This window comes from Eptesicus fuscus, chromosome 20, assembly GCF_027574615.1.
Source record: "Eptesicus fuscus isolate TK198812 chromosome 20, DD_ASM_mEF_20220401, whole genome shotgun sequence".
NCBI classification, from domain to species: domain Eukaryota; kingdom Metazoa; phylum Chordata; class Mammalia; order Chiroptera; family Vespertilionidae; genus Eptesicus; species Eptesicus fuscus.
This window is the reverse complement of record NC_072492.1, coordinates 47751092-47775164: the sequence shown is the minus strand read 5'-3', so window position 1 is coordinate 47775164 and position 24073 is coordinate 47751092. Positions and strand designations below refer to the sequence as shown.

At 58.2% G+C, this 24073-nt stretch overlaps 1 protein-coding gene across 3 annotated transcripts; it reads right to left on the bottom strand.

The window, feature by feature from the left end:
- Positions 1 to 8308: 8308 nt before the first annotated feature.
- Positions 8309 to 22375, bottom strand: CD300A (CD300a molecule). Of its 3 annotated transcripts, none has more exons than XM_028132261.2 (8): positions 22120 to 22375; positions 21040 to 21253; positions 16627 to 16959; positions 15437 to 15596; positions 12890 to 12984; positions 10733 to 10770; positions 9965 to 10072; positions 8309 to 8919 (listed from the first exon to the last, which is right to left on the bottom strand). In XM_028132261.2, exons 2-8 carry the CDS (start codon positions 21098 to 21100, stop codon positions 8788 to 8790), a joined length of 927 nt encoding a protein of 308 aa, XP_027988062.2. In that variant the 5' UTR covers positions 21101 to 21253; positions 22120 to 22375; the 3' UTR covers positions 8309 to 8787. The 3 variants fall into 3 exon arrangements, with proteins under 3 accessions (XP_027988062.2, XP_054565481.1, XP_008154488.2); XM_054709506.1 differs by having other exon boundaries at positions 8309 to 8916; XM_008156266.3 differs by having other exon boundaries at positions 15437 to 15593.
- Positions 22376 to 24073: the final 1698 nt, after the last annotated feature.

Below are 24073 nucleotides of genomic sequence, written 5' to 3'. Positions count from 1 at the left end.
CCCTGCTTATCTTGTTGACGTCCCCATCCCCTGGAACTTAGTAGACAGTTTCCAAATAAGAGAATGAGGAAATGACAGAAAGCGGGGTGGCTGCGAGTGGGAGAGTGGGGGCCTACCTCTGCAAATGGAAGTTTAGAAAGACACAGGGAATGTTTTCCAGACCCAGCGGGCCAATGTCATGACTTGGCTTTACCTTAAAAAGCCAAAGACACCCACAGGGACCCCTGGCAACCACTGAGACAAGTTTGATTGTCACAGTTGGTGTTTGTTTGGGGGTGGCATCTGCTAGGTAGAGGTCACGGATTCTGCTCAACACCCCACAATGCACAGGACAGCTCTCCACAACAAAGAATGATCTCAGAATGTCAATTACCCAAGATGTCAATAGCTAAAGAAAATCAAACATTGAGTTACCACACGAGCCTGCACTGGTACTTCTAGGGTTATACCCAGGAGAAATAAAAACGTATGTCTCGCCTGGCTGGCATGGCTCAGTGGTTGAGCATTGACCTATGAGCCAGGAGGTCACGGTTCGATTCCCGGTGGAGGCACATGCCCGGGTTGCGGGCTCCATCTCCAGTGTGGGGCGTGCAGGAAGCAGCCAATCAACGATTCTCTCTCATCATTGATGCTTCTATCTTTCTCTCCCTCTTTCTTCCTCTCTTTTCTAAAAATAAAATAAATAAATAAAAACATATTTTTAAAAATATGTAACAGTGCCAAGGTTGAGAAATTCTGTTCTGAACAAAGAATGTGATGCCGGGACACAGGAAAGCAGAGAGGCGAGGGGGGCTGCTGGGTGGGCTGCTGCTTCCCCTGACTCCATCCACCTCCAAAGCCCTTGGGGGCTTGGTCCAGACAGCTAACACCAGGCCCCGTGGCCCACCCGAGGGGACAGGTACATCCAAGCACTGGGCCCGAACCCCCCTGCTGCTCACGCACATTCTCCTTTACTCCCCCTCGGTGTCACCCCTACATGACCTCATGGAGTTGCTGTGCTAAACCTAAAATTCACCAGAAAGAGAAAAGCAGGAGGTCAGAAAGAGCCAACCGCACCGTGGACAGCACAGGCAGGGAGGGAAGGGAACTTACATCACGGTTGACAGTAACATTGTGTAACGTGCGCACACACCGCTTCCGCAACGCCCATCCCACCGCCCTTCCAGTGCCTCTGGATGGTGGGCAAGGCCAGGCTCAAGCTCCCCTCCCGGGCGAAGGCATGCAGCCCAAGGCAGGTTCCGTGTCTATGCAGAGCCTGGTCCAGAATCCCAGCTCTGTGCAAGTGGCGTGGGCTTGCTGCACGCAGCCCCTTACCTCCCTGGGCCTCAGTTTTCCCATCTGTGACATGGAAGAGGCATGACCTCCTCAGGCTGATGCCTGACACCCGGTCCAGCTGGGCCAGGCCTCTCTCATCACGGACCAGGCTGTGCTGCTTCTAACAGAGAATTCGAACTTGGAGGACTTGTTGCCTCGGATATCTGTAGGTAGAGTGGTTTCTTCTGAAGTCAACCTCCTAACGCTCTGTCCCCAGGAAGAGAGACGCTGGCAATGACGGGCGTGGGGCAGGTGCGGTTCCCACAGCCAGAGCCCCGGGAAGGCAGGACGCCCTGCTGTGTGCACGCCTTCCGGGCCTGGTTTCGCAGGGAGCTCCAAGGTGTACCGGTGCTTTGCTACCTGGGGCATATGGGCTGTGCTGTACTCCGCATTGCTGCTCTGGTGGCATTGTCCTACAATGCCTGGAGTCCCGGGGAAAGCAGGAGTTCTGGGGTTAGAAGGTTCCGGGCTCTTGCCGCCTCCTTCTCTGGGTTCTGGGAGAATCCTGACTGCTGCCTGGCCCCCTGTTCTCTCCCCCCGGAGCCTTTTCCTCCACCCCCAATGCTGGCTGCATGGGAGTAGCATGTGCCTGAGTGAGAAGCATGTGCCCCGCCAAGAAGAAAGCCACCAAGAACCACTGACGCCCAGTCGTGTCCCCTCCCCCACCCCAGCTGATCGGGGCCTCCTGTCACCCCCAATCCATATCCTTTGGATCAGCTGACGGCCCATGAGGTTGGTGATCTGACAAGTTTTACCTTTGACCCTCTCACCGACTGACTAACGTGTGAAATGCTCAGAAGGTCCCACGCTGGGAGGACAGTCCGCTTCTGGGGAAGTGAAGAGGCGTTTGGCCAGCTGATATCCCGCAGGTGACCTTGATCTTGAATTCCTTCATGGAGTGCTGGGTGGTCAGGCACCCTTGTCAGTCAAAGCTCCCTGCTCCTCTTCCGTAACCACCATCCCTTCGGTTCTCTCGCCTCCTACTCCATCTGCCGCTCTCAGTGCCTGGAAGCCAGGGTCCTGGTCGGCTGTTAAGCAGTTAGTGTCTGTCTGTGATGGAAACCCGCCGTCGCAGCTTCATACACAGTGAGGTCATCGCAGCGACCTCCCCATCCGCACTCCCCCAGCCTGTGCCGCGGGGTTTGCTAGCAGAGGGTGGCTAGTTGTGCTCCCTCCAGGTCTGCCCTTGACCTGGGTGACCCGGGTGTTAGAAGCGTGTTGGGGTTCATTCGCCACCAGTGGCCCAGGTTTGAAGTAGAGGGAGCAGAGGGGGGAATCCCAAGGGTCAAACACAATGACCTGGGAAGAGTGATAAGCCAGAGGGTTGGCAACAAAGAACTCAGAGGCAACAAAACGGCCTGAGGGCGGGTGGGGTGGCGAGGGTCTTTATAAAGAACTTGCTTCTAGCCCGCCTGTGTGGCTCAGTGGTTGAGCGTTGACCTGTGAATCAGAAGGTCATGGGTTCGATTCCCTGTCAGGGCACATGCCCAGGTTGTGGGCTCCATCTCCAGTGTGGGACTTGCAGGAAGCAGCCAATCAATGATTCTCTCTCATCATGGATGTTCCTATCTCTCCTTTCCTCTCTGAAATCAATAAAAAATATATATTTTTAAAAGGGCTCGCTTCTCCCTGGGTCCGGGTGAGACCATGCGTCCCTGGATCCGGATGAGGCCTCGGGCACCTAGGCCCGGGTGAGCCCAAGTGGCCCTGGGTCTGGGAGAGGCCAAGCGTCCCTGGGTCCGGGTGAGACCATGTGTCCCTGGATCCGGGAGAGGCCTCGTACACCTAGGCTCGGGTGAGCCCAAGTGGCCCTGGGTCTGGGAGAGGCCAAGCGTCCCGGGGTCCGGGTGCGACCATGTGTCCCTGGATCCGGATGAGGCCTCGTGCACCTAGGCCCGGGTGAGGCCACGTGCCCCTGGGTCTGGGAGAGGCTAAGCATCCCTGGGTCCGGGTGAGACCATGCGTCCCTGGATCCGGATGAGGCCTCGTGCACCTAGGCCCGGGTGAGCCCAAGTGGCCCTGGGTCTGGGAGAGGCCAAGCGTCCCTGGGTCCGGGAGAGACCATGTGTCCCTGGAACCAGGTGAGGCCTTGTGCAACTAAGCCCGGGTGAGGCCACGTGCCCCTGGGTCTGGGAGAGGCCAAGCGTCCCTGGGTACGGGTGAAGCCAGATCCTGGGTCCGGGTGAGGCCGTGCGCCCCTGGATCCATCCGGGTGAGGCTGGGTCCCAGGCCCGGGTGAGACCACGCGCCCCTTGGGTATGGGTGAGGCCACGTGCCCCTTAGTCCGGGTGACGCCGTGCCCCTGGGTTCTGCCGAGACCAAACCAGAGGGAGTCGGACCTCCATTACCACCATTTATCCACCATCCAGAGCTGAGGGGTCAGTGCTGACATGTACACATAAGGAACTACTGGACATTGAAATTGGGTCTCAAAAGAACTGTTGGTCCAGGGGGAAGCTCGCTGCAGATTGATTCATTTGCCTGTCAGCATGGCTATTATTGCTCGTCTCACATTCAGTTCTTATTAGTATATATCTAGTGACATATGATCTCACTCATCTAGGGGAAATGATGAACAACATAGACTGAGGAACAAGAACAGAACCAGAAGCAAGGAGGCATCGATCGGACTATCGGGCCTCAGAGGGAGGATAGGGGAGGGTAGGGGGAGGGTGGGGGGAGGGGGAGAGTTCAACCAAAGGACCTGTATGCATGCATATAAGCCTGTCCAGCGGTTGAGTTCAACAGGGGATTGGGGCATGCGTGGGGAGGGGGGTGGGATGGGGATGGGGGGATGAGGACAAATATGTGACACCTTAATCAATAAAGAAATTAAAAAAAAAAAAAAAAGAATGCTACATTGCCAAAAAAAAAAAAAAAAAAAAAAAAAAAAGGGCTCGCTTCTAATAGGACTAATCTCTGCAAGAATTTTCATTTGTGGTTTTCCTCTAGTAGTAGGTTGACAGGTGTTAATAAACGTTTTAAAGAATTTTCCAGAAAATACGAGTTTGCTTCTGAGCCTGGGAGGGAGAAAGCACGGAAGGACCACTGGCCACTGATGGTCGAGGACGAGGAAATGCCTCCGATGGCCTCCAAGGAGCCTGTGGGCAGAGGGAGTTTATGTGGGACCTGCCCTGTCTGAGCCCAGATCTGTTCCCCCAACCACAGGCGGTGGCTGTGCTGAAGTCAGGGTGGGGAAGTACAGACGTCGGGAAGAGAAGTAGGGTATGAAATAAGGGAACTCAAGGTTGGGGAAAAATTGAGATTTTTTTTGGTGGTTTTTTTTTTCTCGGCACAATGTCATCCAAGCGGTGGGTGGGGAGGGCCTTGCAAAACTGAGGAGGAGTTTGGGGTTTTTTTCCCCCTGTTTCAGGCCGTCCCTTTACCAGCCCAGCAGCTGGAGCAAGGAAGACCAGCTGGGGGCCAGCATTGTGATTCCAGACGTGGCCACAGGGGGGAGACACAGGGTTGTCCAATCCCTACGTCTTGCTCCAAGGCTGAGCCCAAACCGAAGACTTGCTGGGGTGGGTGTACGGCTTAAAAAAACGAGCAGACCTAGGCTTGAGGTCATTTCTACACCCTGGCTAAGTCAGCCCCGATCATCTCCCTAAAGGCCTTGGGCGAATTTAAAAGTAACTTCCACCTCCCTGGACCAGCTGTGAATAGACTGATGATTAACCAACTCACTTCACCTGCAAGGATTTGTCACGCTGGCCCTCGGTGCCCAGCATAGTGCTGGGTTGTGAGGGGAATCTGGATTGTAACACGAAGGCAACACACACACCGAGGGAGGACTCCATCGAACACCAGCTCACACTCTGCGAGCCGGCCCTGGGGTGGCAGCTTTCTCCCACGGGGACCCCGCAAGCAACCCACTCACAGATGCTTCCGAGAAAAGCTTTTTAGATATAGATATAGACATAGGTATAGACATAGACATAGGTATAGATATATAGATATAGATGTAGGTATAGGTATATAGAGATAGACATAGACATAGACGTAGACGTAGACGTAGACATAGACATAGACATAGACATAGACATAGACATATAGATATAGATATAGATAGAGATAGAGATAGAGATAGGTATAGAGATAGACATAGGCATAGACATAGGTATAGATATAGGTATAGATATGTATATAGATATAGATATAGGTATAGATATAGATATAGGTATAGGTATAGGTATAGGTATAGACATAGGTATAGATACAGATACAAACACAGATACAGATATAGATACAGATATATATAGGTATATAGATAGATAGATATAGATATAGATATAGACATAGATATGGGTCTAGATATAGGTATAGGTATAGATATAATATAGATATAGATATGATATGGATATAGATATAGATATAGATATAGATATAGATATAGAGATAGAGATAGAGATAGAGATAGAGATAGAGAGATAGATATAGATATAGATAGATACAGATATAGATATAGATACAGATACAGATATATATAGGTATATAGATAAATGTAGATATATAGTTATAGATATAGATATGGGTCTAGATATAGGTATAGATATGATATAGGTATAGATATGATATAGATATAGATATAGATATAGATATAGATATAGATATAGGTATAGGTATAGATATAGATATAGATATAGATATAGATATAGATATAGATATAGAAATAGATATAGAGATAGATATCCTATCTAATAATAGAGTAATATGCAAATTAACCATCACTCCACGACAAAAATGGCAGCCCCCATAGCCACAAGATGGCGGCGCCCAGTACCATCAGCCCCGCTGCTGGAGTGCAAACCCCCTGCAATCGATCGCAGGGAGCTAGGGGTTGCTTCGGCCTGGTGCACCAGTGGACTCCCTGTGATCGACTGCAGGGAGCAGACCCCCTGCAATTGATTACAGAGAGCAGACCCCCTGCAATTGATTACAGAGAGCTGGGGGTTGCTTAGGCCTGGTGCAGGAGTGGACCCCCTGTGATTGATCGCAGGGAGCTGGGTGTCTGCTCTGGCACCAGGCTGAAAGCCTCTGGTGGAGGCTTTCGGCCTGGTGCTAGAGCAGACCCCCTGCAATCGATCGCAGGGAGCTGGGGGTTGTTTCGGCCTGGTGCACCAGCAGACCCCCTGTGATCGATCATAGGGAGCTGGGGGTTGCTTAGGCCTGGTGCACCAGCGGACCCCCTGTGATCGATCATAGGGAGCTGGGGGTTTCTTTGGCCTGGTGCACCAGCGGACCCCCTGTGATCGATTGCCTGGGCAGGGAGCTGGGGGTCTGCTTTCAGCCTGGGCAGGAGCAGACCCCCTGCAATCGATCGCAGGGAGCTGGGGGTCTGCTCCTCCCCAAGAGGCTTTCGGTCTGGGCAGGCCTGGGCAGGGGCTGAGCCGGTGATCAGAGGGAGCTGGAGGGGCCTGCCCAGGCCTAAAGCTTTGGCCAGAGGCTTTAGACCTGGGCAGGGCCCAGCCCTCAATTGGTGTGAACTATAGAGGAAACACCTTTTCTGACTGCACATTGGCTAAGCTTCCTGTATGCCACTGGTAATATTCTCAGTAACTTGGGTAATAAGAATCTAAAAAGGTGGTCTAGGGTTTTTCCACCACACTTCTGGAGAAAAAAACGAAGGTCCGCTGCTGGAGGGCTAAGAAATGTCATATCCTGCCCTAGCCAGTTTGACTCAGTGGATAATGCCTCGGCCTGCAGACAGCAGGGTCCGGGTTCTATTCTGATCAAGGGCATGTACCTAGGTTGCAGGCTCCTCCCTGGCTGGGGCCCAGATCAGGGCTCATGCAGGAGGCAACCAATCAAAGTGTTCCTCTCCCTTTGATGTTTCTCTCTGTCTTTCCCTTTCTATTCCACATTCTCTAAAAGTCAATGGAAACATATCCTCAGGTGAGGATAAAAAAATAAATCAATGCATAGCCTATGAAATACACATCTTGAAAATGCCTAAAGAAAATTGTCATTTTTTTCTTGGTGAAGGGACTGGAGTCCGTGTTGATGAAAACACCTTGGTGGCTGCGGTGACTGGCAGTGGCTGCAGCAGCAGGGTGATGGGGCTGGTGCCTTCCCCTGATCAGACCGGTTGCCTCCCACCAAGGGAGGCCAGACTGCGGCTTAGGCCCGCTCCCCGTGGGGTGTGGGCCTAAGCCGTCAGTAGGACATCCCCTGAGGGCTCCCAGTATGTGAGAGGGGGCAGGTTGGGCTGAGGGACCCCTGACCCCCAGTGCACGAATTCCGTGCACCGGGCCCCTAGTAGATAGAATAACAAAACAAATGTGGGAATGTTTTTAAAATTGGGTAAATTGAATAATCCCCACACACACTTTTGTCATCCCATTTTTTCTAACTCTAACCCTCTGGCTTCCCTCCCACAAAGCCCCTTGTGATTTCACAGGCCCACCTGGGGGATCCAGGGTACCCCCATTCTGTGTGTGTGGGTGGGTGTGTTTCCCCTTTTGCACCTCAGAACAGCAGTAAGGACAGAGGAGACACTGGGATGCCTCGCATGCTCAGACCATGAAAATCTGACGCCGGGAGATGTGTCCATCCGCCCTTGGGAAAACCTTCTGAAAGCTGGGCCCCCGGCTCAGAGGAACGTGCTCCAAAGGCCCAAGGTGGTTGTGATGGCAGCGTTGCCACGCCCGGTACCCCAGGGGTCAGGGGTCGGCCTCCCTTTCACTTCCGGGAAACACACTCCTTGCTCTTAAGGCTTACTTACTTAACATGGGCCACAGCTTTGTGACGGGTCTAAACAGAAGCCCTGAGACTTCGCACAGCGGAGAGGGTGAGGGCGGGGCTGCTGGCGGCAAGCCTGACCCCCGACGTGGAGAGAACGCGGGTGACTGTCCCTGTCCCGCCAGCGCTGACCTCGGGGTGTCCCACCCCTGGGGCCCCTCCAGCCTCCCTGTGCCCCTCAGGATCAGGGCAGGAGCTCTCTTCACTGCGGATCGCAGACGCCAGCAGGCACTGTGCCAAGGACCTCTTCTCTCTCAAGATGGTGTCACCTTTATTGCCGTCTCTTGTACCAAACTAAGCCTCGCTCAGCGTCCAGGGGGGCCCAGGACAGGCCCCTGCTGGGTCTGGGCCCGGGCAGCGGCTCCCCGGCCTCCGCCTCCTCGCCTGGAGAAGAGGGGTCCGCTCTCAGCGCCGGGGGTTCCCCGCTCTCGGCCGGTTCTCCCTCCCCGGCCAGCCGGACACCTGCACGGCCTTACGAGCTCCTCGGAGGGACAGTCTGTGTGCGCCTCCTTGTCCCGGATCCCGCGGGCTGAGCGCCACGCACAGCTGGAGTGAGGCAGGGAAACGGGGAAGGTGTGGAGAGCCGGCCATGGGAGGGTGTCCCGCAGGTCCCAGGCCAGAGGGACAGCCCGCAGCCGCCTTGTTGGAGGGGAGCGGGCTGAGGGGCACGTGGGGGAATGGGGGGCGGCCCTGGGCTCCCCACAGAGACCTCCAGGCGGGGAAGCGGAGGCACTACGTCTTCCTAACCACGCTGTACTCTGGCTCCTGCCGCGGGGGCCTCTGGGAGGGACTCTGGTCCTCAGGGTCGCGGTGCTGGGCGGTGAACACCACCGTGGAGTAGTGCAGGTCCTCCCTGGGGGGCTGCTGCGGAGAGAGGCGGGAACCACCGGTGGGGACCAGGACACCCGAGGGGGCGTGGGAGGCTCCACGGGGCTCAGCCTTCCCCACTGTCCTGCCTTCTTTCCCCTAAGAGGACTGGGCTCCGAGATCCTGCTCCCCCCCCCCCCCCCACGCCCCCCCCCCCGCCCCAAACCAAGCACGAAGCCCAGGCATCCGGGTGGGGGCCCTGGGACCCACCCTGAGAGCATCAGTCACCGAGTTAGGAAAACAGGGTGTTGTAGTCCCGGGGCCACATGCCTGCGGCCTAAATCCCTCCCCATCTTCCCCACCAAGGGGTCCCCTGCTTGGCTTCTTCCACAAAAGGGGGGTCAGCTGGGGGGCCCTGGGGGACTTCCTCCTCCAGTTCGAGGGACAGTGGCTCTGCCTAAGGATTGGCCTGCGGCGGGTCATCGATAAGAACTGAAAGCAGAGCTGATACCAAAGAGCTGATGGGGCCAAGACAGTGAGAGCTCACAGGCCTTAACGCCGGGTCCATGGCACACAGCAGGTGCTTAACGAAAGCTGTACTTTATTCGCTATCAGGGCCATAGTCACTGGCCGTCCCAACAGCCCCTCCGGCTCCCAGCCCCCTCCCCCACGCCCAGCCCCAAGGACGCCAAGCTCTGGCAAGGTCCACACCAGCCCTATTTTCTGTGTGGCTCCGTCTTTTGTTGTTAATCCTCCCCCGAGGACATTTTCCATTGATGTTTAGGGAGAGAGGAGGGAGAGGGAGAGGCAGAGAGAAACATCAACGTGGGAGAAGCACATCGATTGGTTGCCTTTTCCACGAGCCCTGACCAGGGCCTGGGATGGGGAGGAGCCCCTAACTAAGGTACATGGCCTTGACCGGAATCGAACCCGGGGCCCTTCAGTCCACAGGCTGATGCTCTATCCACTGAGCCACACCGGCCAGGGCTGTGTGGCTCTGTCTTAAAGAGACACGGGGTCACTTCCCTCTCTGCCCACTGCCGCCCCAGGTGGTGCCTCTGGCATAGCCGGGTGCCCTGCCAGGAGCGGGCCTGATACTCACCACCAAGCTGTACTCCACCTCCTCCTGCCGCGGGTGCTCGGGCTCTCCCTGAAGGGGCCTCGGCTGCAGCTCCAGGTTGGCATAGCAGGGCTCGCTCTGCGGGGCGGCCTGGGTGGGCAGGAGGCGGGGGGCTGGGCCGCTGGCCACGGGGCACCCGGGGTCCATCCCAGAGGCCTGTGGGCCTCTTCTCTGCAGACACCCCCTCCCCTCATGCTCGGCCCACCTTCCTGCCCTGCCTCCCGCCCCACGCAGGTCCTCTCTGGGCAATGGCTCCCCAGGTCCGTGGCCAGGCTGGGCGAGCCTCCCTCATTCCCCTTTCCCTGGAGTGGGGGGCAGGCTGGCCAGGGCTCCCAGGCATGGTTCTTCCTGCTCGGGGCGAGCACCCCACTCCTCGCATCAAGGGTCCCCCCAGCCCTCCACTCGCCAATGGGATGTCCAGCCCCCACCCCGTGCGCCCCGCCACCCGCCGCCCTCCTGTGGCCTTCCTTCCTCTGTTGTTGTCAATCCTCCCCCAAGGATATTTCCCATTGATTTTTAGAGAGAGTGGAGGAGAGAGGGAAAGACAGAGAGAAACGCCGATGTGAGAGAAACACATCGATTGGTTGGCTCCTGCACGCGGCCCTGCGCCCCGACCAGGGCCCGGACCAGGGAGGAGCCCCTAACTAAGGTACATGGCCTTGACCAGAATGGAACCCGGGACCCTTTGGTCCGCAGGCCGACGCTCTAGCCACTGAGCCATCCCAGCCAGGACCTGGTGGCCTTTCTTACCTGACAGTGGTTCTGGAGGGGCTCCGGATTCCCACCAGCTACAGAGACAAGGGGGAGGGGAGAGGTTTGTGCCAGAACAAGGCAGGGACGGGGCTCCCACGTCCCACCTGGAGAAAGGCCTTTGCCCACAGACTTCAGCCCTGGGGACCCGTCGCCTCAGGTCTGCAGCGCGGCTGGACTCAAGGGTTTGGGGGATGCGACTGCGGGGATGAGTGATGAGTGAATGCACAAGCAGGTGTGAACACATTCGGTTCCAGGTGCTGCGCAGGCTCCGCGCCACCCTCCCACTCAGCGGGGACGACCTTCTGATGGGGGCGGGGGGCAGAAAGGGCAGGAGGAAGAGATGGGAGCACCGCCGGGGACGGAAGGCCGCACTGAGGGAGCTCGGAGGTAACCCGCTGGACGTGGGGCCCACTCTGCCCTCGTAACACAGTGACCCGGCACCAGTCAGGGAGGCGGGAACCACCGGTGGGGATCAGGACACCCGAGGGGGCGTGGGAGGCTCCAGCGGGGGCCCAGCCTTCCCCACTCTCCTGCCTTCTTTCCCCAGAGGCCTGGGCTGAAAGGGCATTGCTGGGGTCGCTGACACCACAGACAGACAGTCCAGGCTCGGAACCACCCCTTGTCTTCCCCCCTCCGCCCCCTCTCCGCGGGAAGAGGAAGCGGCTAACACCCATCCCGTAGCTGCCTCCGCCTCCCCGCCTGGAGGTCTCTGTGGGGAGCCCAGGGCCAGCCCCCTCCACGTGCCCCTCAGCCTGCTCCCCTCCAACAAGGTGGCTGGGCTCCCGGCTGTCCCTCTGGCCTGGGTCCTGCGGGATACCCTCCCACGGGCCGGCTCTGTCACCAGTCACTGACGCTCTCTCAGTGACACAGTAGGTGCTCAGGACAGGTAGGCACTCAGGACAGCTTTGCCGAGTATGAGTGTGTGAGGGAATGAGTGTGTGTGTGTGTGTGTGTGAGTGAGTTTGTGAATGAGTAAGTGTGTGAGTGTGTCAGAGAGTGGGTTTGTGTGTGAATGAGAGTGAAAGTGTGTGAGAGTGGGTCTGTGTGTATGTGAATGAGTGTGTGAGAGAGTGTGTGAATGTGTGAGTGTGTGAATGTGTGTGTGTGAATGTGTGAGTGTATGAGAGAGTGTGTGAATGTTGAGTGTGTGAATGTGTATGTGTGAGTGAGTGTGTGAGAGAGTGTGTGAATGTGTGTGTGCATGTGTGTGTGTGAATGTGTGTGCATGTGTGTGTGTGAGTGTGTGAATGTGTGAGTGTATGAGAGAGTGTGTGAATGTTGAGTGTGTGAATGTGTATGTGTGAGTGAGTGTGTGTGTGAGTGTGTGAATGTGTGTGCATGTGTGTGTGTGAGTGTGTGAACCACCAATGAATGACTGAGTGCCACAGGCTTAGGAGAGGAATAATGGTGTGACACAACATTTTAAGAAACGTGCACAAATAGGCATGGAGAAAAGACTGGAAGGGCATACCCCAAACGTGGCGGTTTCTCTTCTCTGGGGTGGGAGTTTCCGTTTTATTTCTGATGGGAACTTATTTCCTCCTCTGTGCTTTTACTTGCTTCTGCATTTTCTACAACAATCACGGATCCCTTTTTTAAAAAAACTTTTCTAGGTGAAAGGGCATTGCTGGGAATGCTGACACCACAGATCTGAGACAGTCCAGGCTGGGACCCCCCCCCCCCCCCCCCCGCCGTGGGAAGAGGAAGTGGCTGACACCATTCCGCTCCTAAAGGCCCGGGCGTGCTGCGGGAGAGGCTGGGCCATGGGCGGGTGGACTGGCTGGAGGAGAGAAGGTAAGGCAGTGTCCCCGCAACCCGCCCCGCATGTACCCGCTCCCAGTTAGCGCTGCAGGCTGCAGCCGTGGAGAGAAAATCACCCTCCCTCCGCCCCCCACACTTGACCTCAGGCAGACGTCTGCATCCTACAGCTGACTGTTGGCCGGTCATCCGTTCTCATTTAACTCACTCCCACGTGTTTACTGAGCCCCCGCTGACTGAGCGCCAGACTCAGAGAGGCCCCCTCGGGGCCGCCTCCCACAGCCTGCAGGCACCACACCAGGCTCACGGGCTCTAGGGTCACCGGATATGCAGTCTGAGGGCACACGCTCTACGCCCACCCTGGGCTGGGGGCACAGGGCCAGGGAGCCAACTCACCTTTGACCCGCCTCCGCACCATTCTCCAGGCCAGCAGCGAGGCCCCCCCCAGGAGCAGCAGCAGAAGCGCCAACAGGATGAGCAGCACAGGGAGCCTGCAGGGGCGGCAAGGGCGGGGCAGAGTGGGTGGGGATCTGGCCTCCCGCCTGTGTTTCAATACATAGATTAAGTCATATTAAAAATAAAACAAAATAAGCCCAGCAGGTGTGGCTCAGGTTGTGGTTCAATTCCCCATCTGGGCACAAGCCTGGGTTGTGGGCTCCATCCCCAGTGGGGGGCGTGCAGGAGGCAGCCAATGGATGGTTCTCTCTCATCACTGGTGTTTGTCTCTCCCTCTCCCTTCCTCTCTGAGATCAATAGGAACATATTTAAACAAACAGCAGAGCCCCCTCCTTTCTCCACCTCCCCTCATCTACCCAGTTCCCCCGACCCCCACCCACTGTATACTTGACAACCTTCCAGAGGCTCTTCATTCAGATACAAGGAAACATGAATGCGTGTTATTTTCCTCCCTTTTTCACACCCGGGAGGCACAGTATAAACACTAGCTTATCCTTAACAAATACACCTCGGACTCTGAGAGGATGGGGGCGAAAAACAACAACAAACAAACAACAGAAGATACTGTTCCTCCCGGGTCAGTACCTATGAAAGGCCCTCGCCCTTTTTTTTTTTTAAATATATTTTATTGATTTTTTACAGAGAGGAAGGGAGAGGGATAGAGAGTTAGAAACATAGATCAGCTGCCTCTTGCACACCCCCTACTGGGGATGTGCCTGCAACCAAGGTACATGCCCTTGACCGGAATCGAACCTGGGACCCTTGAGTCCGCAGGCCGACGCTCTATCCAATGAGCCAAACCGGTTTCGGCGGCCCTCGCCCTTTTTCACAGCTGCATGGTATTCCACCGCCCGGATGGACCATCGTTTATTTAACGTGTCCCTCCCTCTTCACGGGCATTTCCCCAGCGTTTGCAATCACAAATATCGCTGCACAAATCACCTCGTAGCTCCGCCACTGCACACGCGTACAGACAGACTTACTGACACGAGTTAGGGTTCGGGCCCCTCACTGGCTTGGGCCCCTTCTTTCATCCCCTGTTGGCAATCATAATGGTCTAGTCTTTTTCTTAAAGATGCACCTCCCTTCTCCCCAACTCGCCGAGGCTTCAAGCCCCACGAAACCTAGCCCTGCCCCCCATGGGTGCATGTGCAGAGTCAGTGTCTGGAAGCGCTGTGTTTGGGACCAGAGTCCCACCGGCCTGGCGTTAAGATGGTCAGCGAGGTGGGCAGGAAGCTTGTGGACAACCTGTCATCAGACTGGCCTTTGCCCCTGGATCCTGGGAGGGAGGCGCCAAACATTCAGGATTTCTCTGGTTACCCACAAATCCTTTGCATCACCCCTGAGATTATGCTAAGAGATGAGGTGACAGGATGGGAGCTGGTCACCAGAAGGAGCTACCACGTGGTTAAAGATTTGGGGTTCTGAGCTGCCTGCCCTTCAGGGAGGCTGGGAATGAGTTCAGCCGTGTGGTCGGTGATTCAACCAATCGGTCTATGTGATGAAACCCAGATAAAAACCCTGCGGCCAGCGCTCGGAGGAGCTTCCGGTCCTTAAACACGTGGAGTTCGGGAGGGGTGCAGCCCGCGCCGCTGGGAGGCGGGAAGCCCTGCATCCGGAGCCCTCCCAGCCTCGCCCTCCGTGACTCTTCCTTCGGCTGGTCCCCACCTTCACCCCTTAGGGCCAAACAGTTACCATAGTAAAGTGCTTTCTGGCATTCTGCCAGCGATCTACCGATGGTCAAAGCCAAGGGGTTATGGGAACCCCCACATGTGTAGCCAGTGGGTCAGAGTGCGATGGCCTGGGGATCCCCCAGGACCCTGACACCTGGAGGCGGGCAGTCATATGGGACGGAGCCCCTGGCCTGTGGGGTCGGCGCCAACGCCGGGCGTCGGGGCCGGGACTGAATCACAGGGCACCAGGTGTCTGTAGCCCCAGAAGCGGTTTGGGACAGCTTGCATTTTTCTGGGAAGTCTACATATGTTGTCAGATCCTCCTGGGGCACGTGACCCTCAGAGAGGTCACGGATCACCAGTTTAGAAGGAAGAACAGAACCCACGGCTTCGGAACCCCAGAAGCCTGTGCTGGAAGCCCAGCCTGCCTGTAGCTGCAGGACCCGCACATCGCTTCACCGCTCCGGCCTCGGTTTGCTCATCTGCAAAGTGGGAGTGGTGATGGCGAGGTCCCAGTGCGGAACAGGCCCTCACGGAAGGTATCAGCCCGTGTTGGGGAATAACAGCTGCTCTTGTTGAACGTTACCTTCTTCATCCCCCCAGCTTCTCCCCCTCAAGCTTCGCTCAGACCCCAAGGCGGGCCCGGCCAGGAGAGACAGCCTGTGGCTCCCGGCCTGGGCCTGGCGCAAAGGGGGCCGGAGGTGACCCCCTCCCCCAACACACACACCCAGGGCCACAGGCCCGGGAAGTGGGTGGCGCCCTGCTCTCCCCTGAGGAAGCCCCCCTCCCCGGACCCAGGACGAGGGCGCCTTACCCGAGGTCCGGGCTCGGCGGGGCGCTGTCCTGGCTGTTCTTGCTGCGGGTGACATTCCCTGCCGGGGCTGAGGACACAGTTGGAGTTTGGGCCGTGGCTGTGGAGGTCGTGGCTGCAGCGGTAGTTGTAGTTGTAGTTGTAGCTGGCCTGGAGGTTGCTGCTGGTGCGGAAACAGGAATCAGGCCCAGGGCTCTCTCCTGACTCCGCCACTGGCCACGCCGTTTAGGTGGGACTTCACACCGCATGTCCGCCCCCCAACTCGTCCCCCATCCAGGCCCAAGGCCCAAGCCTCCCAGGACCGTCCTGCCCTGGGCAAGAGCATTCCTAACAGGACGCTGTACCGCCCCAACAGCCCCGATTCCATCCTGCCCAGGAGGTCACCGTCCTCCAGAGGGGCCCTAAGTCACCCACACCCTGTCTCGCCCCCTCGGCCACCGCCACGTGCTGCCCCCCGCCAGAGCTGTCTGCTTCGCTGGAGTCTGCCACACCACTTGTTGTTGTCACACCTTCAGCCCCCAGCCTTCCCCCACACAGGTCTGGGCGTCCGCAGGGCTGACCCAGCGTCTCCTCTCCTCTCCTCCCTCTCCTCTGCTCTCTCAGCCTCCCCTTCGCCTGACAAGCGCCTCCCCATCCCTCAGACTGAGCATGGCGGCAGCTCCTGCAGGATGCCTCCCAGTCTCTCTCTCTCTCCCTGCACACACACACTCACACACACACATACACACACTCACACACACATACACACACTCACACACACATACTCACTAACACACACATACACACACACACTCACACACACACACCCATACACACACTCACACACACACTCTCTCACACACACACACACACACACACACTCACACACACACACACACACACACACACGCTCACACACATACACACACACACACACTCACACACACATACACATACACACACATACACACACTCATACACTCACACTCACTCACACACACACTCACACATACATACACACTCGGTCTCTCTCCACACACACACGTGTGCACACACACCCATACACACACACACACACACACTCTCTCTCTCACACACACACACACACACACACACACTTATCATTTGCTCCGAGTCTCTGATCTGATTCCTGCCTCAGCTATTCCGACCTGAGACTCTTCAGACAGGACAAGCGGAGGGTGTGTGCGGCTCACCTGGGGACACAGACACCACAACCTGGAAGGTGAGGTCTGTAAGTTTTTCTCTCCATGGTCTATCGATCCCACAACTGTATTTGCCTTCATTGTCCTCTGTGAGGCTCTCCAAGGTCACTGTGAAGGTGAGGTTTGCTGGGTGGTCCCTGATGGACACGCGGCCACGCCTCATTTCTCTCTCTGACTCTGTGGTCTCCACAATCTTCACCAGACAGAAGCCGTTGCACCAGTATTTGTTATGGTTTGTGTACTCCTTCTCGTACCGACACTGCACGCTCAGCGATCCCCCCACGGTGCCCGTCACGCGCCTGGGGCCGCTCAGAGACAAACAGCCTGGAAGACACAGCCCAGTCCCGGGTTCTTACCAGATGGGCCAGGGGCGCCCTGGGGTCACCCCATAGGTCTCCCGCTCCCATCAGCCAGATCACATCTTGAGGGTCCTCCCCTGTCTATCACCCCAATATTTTGATGACAGCGGCCCCTTCCTCCAGACCCCAACCTCCTTTCTTGCTGCCCTGTCCCCCTCACTACCAGGGGCCACCTCTTCCAAACTCGCCAGGACCATGAGAACCCGCCCCAGCACCCTGCTCTCCCCCAGCCCCTCAAGTAATTTTTCAGCATGCGCCCCTCCCCCACCCCATCGCAGCTCTGTCCAGGGTGCCCTGACCACAAGCTCCTGTCAGTCCCTCCCCCATGGCCTGGGTGAGCCGGTGGCCTGCTGAGGCCTTCCCAAGTCCCGTCACAGGGCGCGGGGAGGCCGGGAGGGGAGAGGGGGGGGAGGGGAGGACACGCTTACTGAGATGCTCGCTAATGACTGCGCCGGTGAAGTGAAAAGGCGTCAGGAGCATCGGGTCTATCTCTCAGCTCTATGACATGTCAGCTGTGTGTGCTGGGGCAAGTTACTTAACCTCTCTGAGCTTCCGGCGCCTCCTCTGGGAAGTGGTGACAGGTGTGAGGCCTCACGTTGCCTGGGGCACTGAGTGAGACAGTGGGTGTAATATGCCTGGGAAATAATAATGGCTTAAACCATGTGAAATTGCTAATATCCAACTGTTTTAGACTCAAAACCCAGAAATTTCATGTGATTCAGTCTAACAAAAACAGAGAATCATCTGTCTGGCCGAATGAAGAGATGAAAAGAGAAAATGATCACAGATACGGAGAGAACGGGGAGAATGAAGATGGTGCATTGCAGAAATTCTCTACAAGTGTGCAACCTGGGTGAACGTGCGATTTTCTAGAAAAACACGGGTCACTAGAACTGACACAGACTTGGCCCTAACGGGTGTGGCTCAGTGGATAGAGCGTCAGCCTGCGGACTGAAGGTCCCGGGTTCGATTCCGGTCAAGGGCATGTACCTTGGATGCAGGCACATCCCCAGTAGGGGGTGTGCAGGAGGCAGCTGATCGATGTTTCTCTCTCATCGATGTTTCTAACTCTATATCCCTCTCCCTTCCTCTCTCTAAAAAAAAGTCAATAAAAATATATTTAAAAAATAAAATAAAACTGACACAGACCAAGGACCTCATCACTAAAGGCTGCTGCAGTCTTCTGCCATCCTCCAAGACCCTCTCCTGCCTCCCCCATCTTCCATGACCACACCCCTGCTCCCCCATCCCCCAATCTCCAGGACCACCCTCCTGCCTCCCCATCCCCCATCCCCCAGGACCACGCTCCTGCCTCCCCATCCCCCATCCTCCAGGACCACGCTCCTGCCTCCCCATCCTCCATCCTCCAGGACCACGCTCCTGCCTCCCCATCCCCCATCCTCCAGGACCACCCTCCTGCCTCCCCATCCCCCATCCCCCATCCTCCAGGACCACGCTCCTGCCTCCCTCATCCTCCATCCTCCAGGACCACGCTCCTGCCTCCCCATCCCCCATCCTCCAGGACCACCCTCCTGCCTCCCCATCCCCCATCCTCCAGGACCACCCTCCTGCCTCCCCATCCCCCATCCCCCATCCTCCAGGACCATGCTCCTGCCTCCCCATCCCCCATCCTCCAGGACCACGCTCCTGCCTCCCCATCCCCCATCCTCCAGGACCACCCTCCTGCCTCCCCATCCCCCATCCCCCAGGACCACGCTCCTGCCTCCCCATCCCCCATCCTCCAGGACCACGCTCCTGCCTCCCCATCCCCCATCCTCCAGGACCACGCTCCTGCCTCCCCATCCCCCATCCTCCAGGACCACGCTCCTGCCTCCCTCATCCTCCATCCTCCAGGACCACGCTCCTGCCTCCCCATCCCCCATCCTCCAGGACCACCCTCCTGCCTCCCCATCCCCCATCCCCCATCCTCCAGGACCACGCTCCTGCCTCCCTCATCCTCCATCCTCCAGGACCATGCTCCTGCCTCCCCATCCCCCATCCTCCAGGACCACGCTCCTGCCTCCCTCATCCTCCATCCTCCAGGACCACGCTCCTGCCTCCCCATCCCCCATCCTCCAGGACCACCCTCCTGCCTCCCCATCCCCCATCCTCCAGGACCACCCTCCTGCCTCCCCATCCCCCATCCCCCATCCTCCAGGACCATGCTCCTGCCTCCCCATCCCCCATCCTCCAGGACCACGCTCCTGCCTCCCCATCCCCCATCCTCCAGGACCACCCTCCTGCCTCCCCATCCCCCATCCCCCAGGACCACGCTCCTGCCTCCCCATCCCCCAACCTCCAGGACCACGCTCCTGCCTCCCTCATCCTCCATCCTCCAGGACCACGCTCCTGCCTCCCCATCCCCCATCCTCCAGGACCACCCTCCTGCCTCCCCATCCCCCATCCCCCATCCTCCAGGACCACGCTCCTGCCTCCCCATCCCCCATCCTCCAGGACCACGCTCCTGCCTCCCCATCCCTCATCCTCCAGGACCACGCTCCTGCCTCCCCATCCCCCATCCTCCAGGACCACGCTCCTGGCCCCCGAGTCTGAGCTCTAGTCCCTCCCCCTCGTCAGTGGTCCTCTCCCTGCCCTCTCTCTCTGCCTGGGTCCTGGCCCCCCTCTATGATCTGGGTCACCCCAGCACCCCCACCCACAACACCCAACCCTGTCTGTCCGTCTGTCCTCTCCAGTGTCTGACTTCCCTTTGCACTTGTTCTTATGTGTTCTCTCTCTCTCTCTCTCTCTCTCTCTCTCTCTCTCTCTCCCTCTCCCTCTCCCTCTCTCTCCTTCCTCTCTCTCCTTCCTCTCTCTCTAAAATCAGTTTTTAAAACATGTTTTTAAAAAGGAGCAAACCCCAGACAGTTTCCCAAGTTACTTCTCTCAAGCTTCCCAGCAGCGGCCGCTCGCACTGCGCTGGCGCATTCGCAGGGAGCACAGCCACAGAAGACCTCCGTTCTTTTCGTGAGGTCAGCGTGGCATGTGGGGACTGACATGGGGCCGAATCTCAATGGGATGCACCCCTTCACCGTTCAAAGGAGAAAAGTATAATCGTCTCCACAAAGGAAAAGCCCCGCCTGCTGCTGTTGGTTTTAACTGCTTCAGAGACGCAAGCGGACGGCCGCCTTGTTCAGACTCAGTGGGACACCTGGACGCCTGCGCTGGTCGGGGAAGGCGGGGGTGACCCCGCCGCCTGGGTCTCCAGGCATCATTCTGGCCGCACCAGCTCGTGATGAAAGAGAGAAAGCGAGGGAGGAGCGGGCGTCAGGGAGGAGCCGCGAGCTCTGGGTGCCAGCAGGTCCGTGGAAACACCAGGACCCGGGAGGCTCAGGAGACAGGCGGTGGCGAGAGGCTGCCGGTTTCCAAGTGAATTCACAAAAAGTCATCGCTTTCCGACAGACATTGCTCAGCAGATGGGATGCAGGGAAGCCTGCCGTTTAGGAGCAAAGCGGCCCCAGAGATCGCAGCTATCCTAGGCGAAGCCTCAGGGCTGCAGGCTGACGGAGGGCACAGAGGGTAACGGGGGGGGGGGGGGGTGGAAGGGGGGGGAGGCGGGCCCTGCTCCCTGGAGAAGGTCTCCCCTCCCGGCCTCCCCACAGCCTGGCCTCTCGGTCCCTCTCTCCCTGCCGGCCCTCAGGCCCTGTCCTCTCAAGGGGCCCTGCCTGCTGACCTCCACATCCCTGAGACCAGGCCTGCTCCTGCCAGCCCCCCACTTCCACCACACCCTGCAGCCCGGGAACCAGGAAGGCGCCCCGACAAAACCCAGGCCCTGGGATGCCCAGGGAGGCCACTCTCCACCCCCACCCCTGCTGTGCCCTGCCTCTCAACCTCCCCCAAAGCCTCCCTCTACACCCCCTCTTGGCCCCATGCCCGCCTAGGATGTCCAAGAGGTCAGACCAGGAGTGTGGTCCTTCCGTCTGTCCATCTTACCCGTGGAGCGACCACGTCCATCCTGAGGTCAGGGAGCCGGGCTGGGGTGCTCAGGGCACAGCTCCGCAGCCCTGCCCTCCGCCCTCCTCCCCCCACCCTGCCCCCAGCCCCTCACCTGGGACCCAGAGCAGCAGCAGGGCTGCGGGCAGCCCGGACGCCCGGCCCTGCGGGGTCATCTCTGCGCCTCGGAGGTCACGGGCAGCGGCGCCCGGCCTGCTGGGCCCACGGCTTCTGTCCTCCTCACGGGGAGGCCGGGCCCCAGCTCCCACTTCTGTTTTTCTCTGCGCGGCTGCTTCCTTGTTCAGCTTCTGGAGGTTTTGTTCCTAGAGCTGGTCAGGAAATGGAGGCTCCAAGGGAGCAGAGGCCGGGCGGCTGGCTGAGACGCCCCAGAACCGGGCCCACCCCCACTTAATCCCAGAGACGCAGGTTCTGTACATACTTCCAGGAAGGACACCCCACCTCCCCCCGCCCCTTCACAGCTCACAGGCCTGCACCTCCCCTCTCACATCCCCCAAGACCACAGGGCCAGGTTTCCTCCTAGTGGGGCCCAGTAACTCCCCCAGCCCGCTTCCTCGTCATGTGGTCAGGGTGAGACCCGGGGAAACCCACAGTTAGGCCACCTGGGGAGCTCTCTACCTTTTAAAAATATATATTTTTATTGATTTCCGAGAGGAAGGGAGAGGGAGAGAGAGAAACATCAATGATGAGAGAGAATCATTGATCAGCTGCCTCCTGCACACCCGACACTGGGGATCGAGCCTGCAACCCAGGCATGTGCCCTGACCGGGAATCAAACCGATTCCTCCTGGTTCATGGGTTGACACTCAACCACTGAGCCAGGCCGGCCGGGCTGGGGAGCTCCCTTTCCATGAGCCTCCAGCTCCAGGCCCCAAGCCCTGACCACCCCCTCTCCCGTTGGCACAACGACCTGAGTCCCTGAATGCTGTCTAGTCTGGGAAACGTGGCCTCAACGTGACTGGCAGGTCCTCAGGCCGTGACCTTTCACCCCGCACGGCCCCCGCTGGACCCAGCTCAGGGCAGGACACAGTGGGGACTCAGCAAGCCCTTCTGGCCCTATCACCTTCCCCCGGGGAGTGCAAGGGAACCACGGAGCCTTGCTGGCTCTCCTTCTGGAAGGTTCCACGGACAGCTTGGTAGGAATCGGGAGGATTTCCAGAAGGATGCAGGTACAGACCCGCAAACACTGCGAAGACCAGAGCTGCACGGAAACGGAGAAGCGCTGTCACTTCTGGTGCTTGTCAAACACGTGTAAGTTTCCCCAAAATGCGTGTTTTGCAATTCAACCACGGGAAGGCCTGGCTGTGGGGGTGACTGTCACGGTGAGAAGGGGGGCGCCCAGGATTGAGAAGCAGGAGGCTGGGTTCTCCTGTGACTCATCCATCACCTCCGGGGTGACCTTGAACAAAACCCGTGGCTCCTGTAAAGGTCGATGGGGATAGCTCATCTGCGGGAATAAACAGGATAAAAATTACGAATACACTCAGACGGGAGGTAGTAATATCCTTAGGCATTTCCCGGGGAGTGCATCTTTAATGAAAAGCAACAGGCAAACAGGATGCGATGGTGAGAAGTAGGCTCTACATGTAATCTATGGGCTCCGAGTCCGAGGAGAGAAAGGGGATCTGGTCCCGCCACACGCACCCTGCTCACCCGCCCTGTCCACAAACCCCGAGGAAGAGATGAGATGATGTCAGGTTACCACATGGTGCCAGAAAACTAAGGAAGTGGCCCCCTTGCTGCTGCTCCCTACTAACCACGGGCAGACGTGAGCCCCAGGCCTGAGCCCCCTTTCTCGGGGGGCGGGGGGTCCTGCAACCACAAGGCCTCTCACTGGGCTGGGTCCTCTTCCCAGAGTGGACCCAAGCCTTCGGGTCCAGTGGGGAGGGTGTTGCTGGTGCCACGCGGGAGCCCTCCGGGCAGACTTGCCGCAGCTTTGAGTCCTGCAAACTGTGGGAGCCCCAGAAAAGATCTGGGGGTGACTGAGTTGTGGGACTTCTCAGCAGAACCTCGCTCTGCAGGGTAGCGCAGGTTAGAGCTGCCCTCTCTCTGGGGCAATCCATGGCTCTGAGTGAGGGGCTCAAGTGGGGCCTGAAGGTGGAAAGGCTGTGCCCCGACCCCAGCGAGGGGTGGGGGGGCACGCGATGAGGCTGCAGTGAGAAGAGCTTGGCAGCTGCTTGACCTGCTGCTGATGCCTCCCACCCACCCAAGTGCTTTGGCCGTGGTTGAATGGACATGACTCGGGGGTGAATGACTGCAAGATCCATGAGGCAAATGGACGACAGCATGAGAAGCAGCAGGGGAGGGCGGCAGGGAGGGGGCACACAGTACTGGTTTCCCTGCCCCAGGAGCCTGGGTGAGACCAGCATCGCCGGCCTGGCCCTGCCCCATCGGGCCGGCCTGCCCCTCTGCTGGACTCTGGGACTGACCATGCCCCACCCTCCTGCCTACCCCTGGGGAAGCTGCCCCAGCATGGCCGCATCTGTAACCCCACAGTCCACAACCAGCTGGTGCCGATGGCCTGTGGCACGCTCTCCTGCCTGCTCCTGTGTGCGCTGTGGTGCAGATGGAGAGGAAGAGGAAGCTGTGAGTGAGCAGAGGCGGGCAGCCCAGCCAGAGGCCCGGGGCCCCCGCCATCCACAGAGCCAGCACTCCCTGCAGGCCCTGTCCCACAGGGGACCGGGGATGCAGAGCTGCTCTGATGGGGGCCTGGGAGCTCAGCAGGGCACCCATGGGCGCAGCGCAGGAGGGGGGCAGCCCACCAGGCGTGGGCCTGTTCCTGGCTGTACCTGGAGAAACAGTCTTGGGGTTCCTCAATGTCACAGTCACAGGAATTGGGGAACCCCAAACAGAGGGATGAGCCTTCGAGCCATCTCCTCAGAAGATGCCCCTGCTTCTCCCGGCCCCTCTGAGCCCCCTCCCCCTGCACCCCTGTCCACACGGGGCCCCACAGCCCCAGGCTCACGGGCCCACTGCCCTTCCTGGGGACAGGGAGCCAGAATTGGGGTGAGATACAGAGAAGGCCGGGCATGGAGGCCTCTGTCTCCTCTCGGCAGACCCCACCCCCAGGGAGAAGAAAGGGATGGAACTTAAAACGGCGAGGGCAGGTTAAAGGCCGCCCAGCTGAGCGG

What these genes read in the sequence shown, in the direction of transcription:
- CD300A (XM_028132261.2), bottom strand. Translation starts at nt 21,100, where the DNA reads ATGACCCCGCAGGGCCGGGCGTCCGGGCTGCCCGCAGCCCTGCTGCTG. An exon ending in CCGCCGAGCCCGGACCTCGG is followed by an intron (nt 12,985 to 15,436) that starts GTAAGGCGCCCT and finishes CCGCCCCTGCAG; the next exon opens with GCTCCCTGTGCTGCTCATCC. An exon ending in AGGTGGAGTACAGCTTGGTG is followed by an intron (nt 8,920 to 9,964) that starts GTGAGTATCAGG and finishes CTCTCTCCGCAG; the next exon opens with CAGCCCCCCAGGGAGGACCT.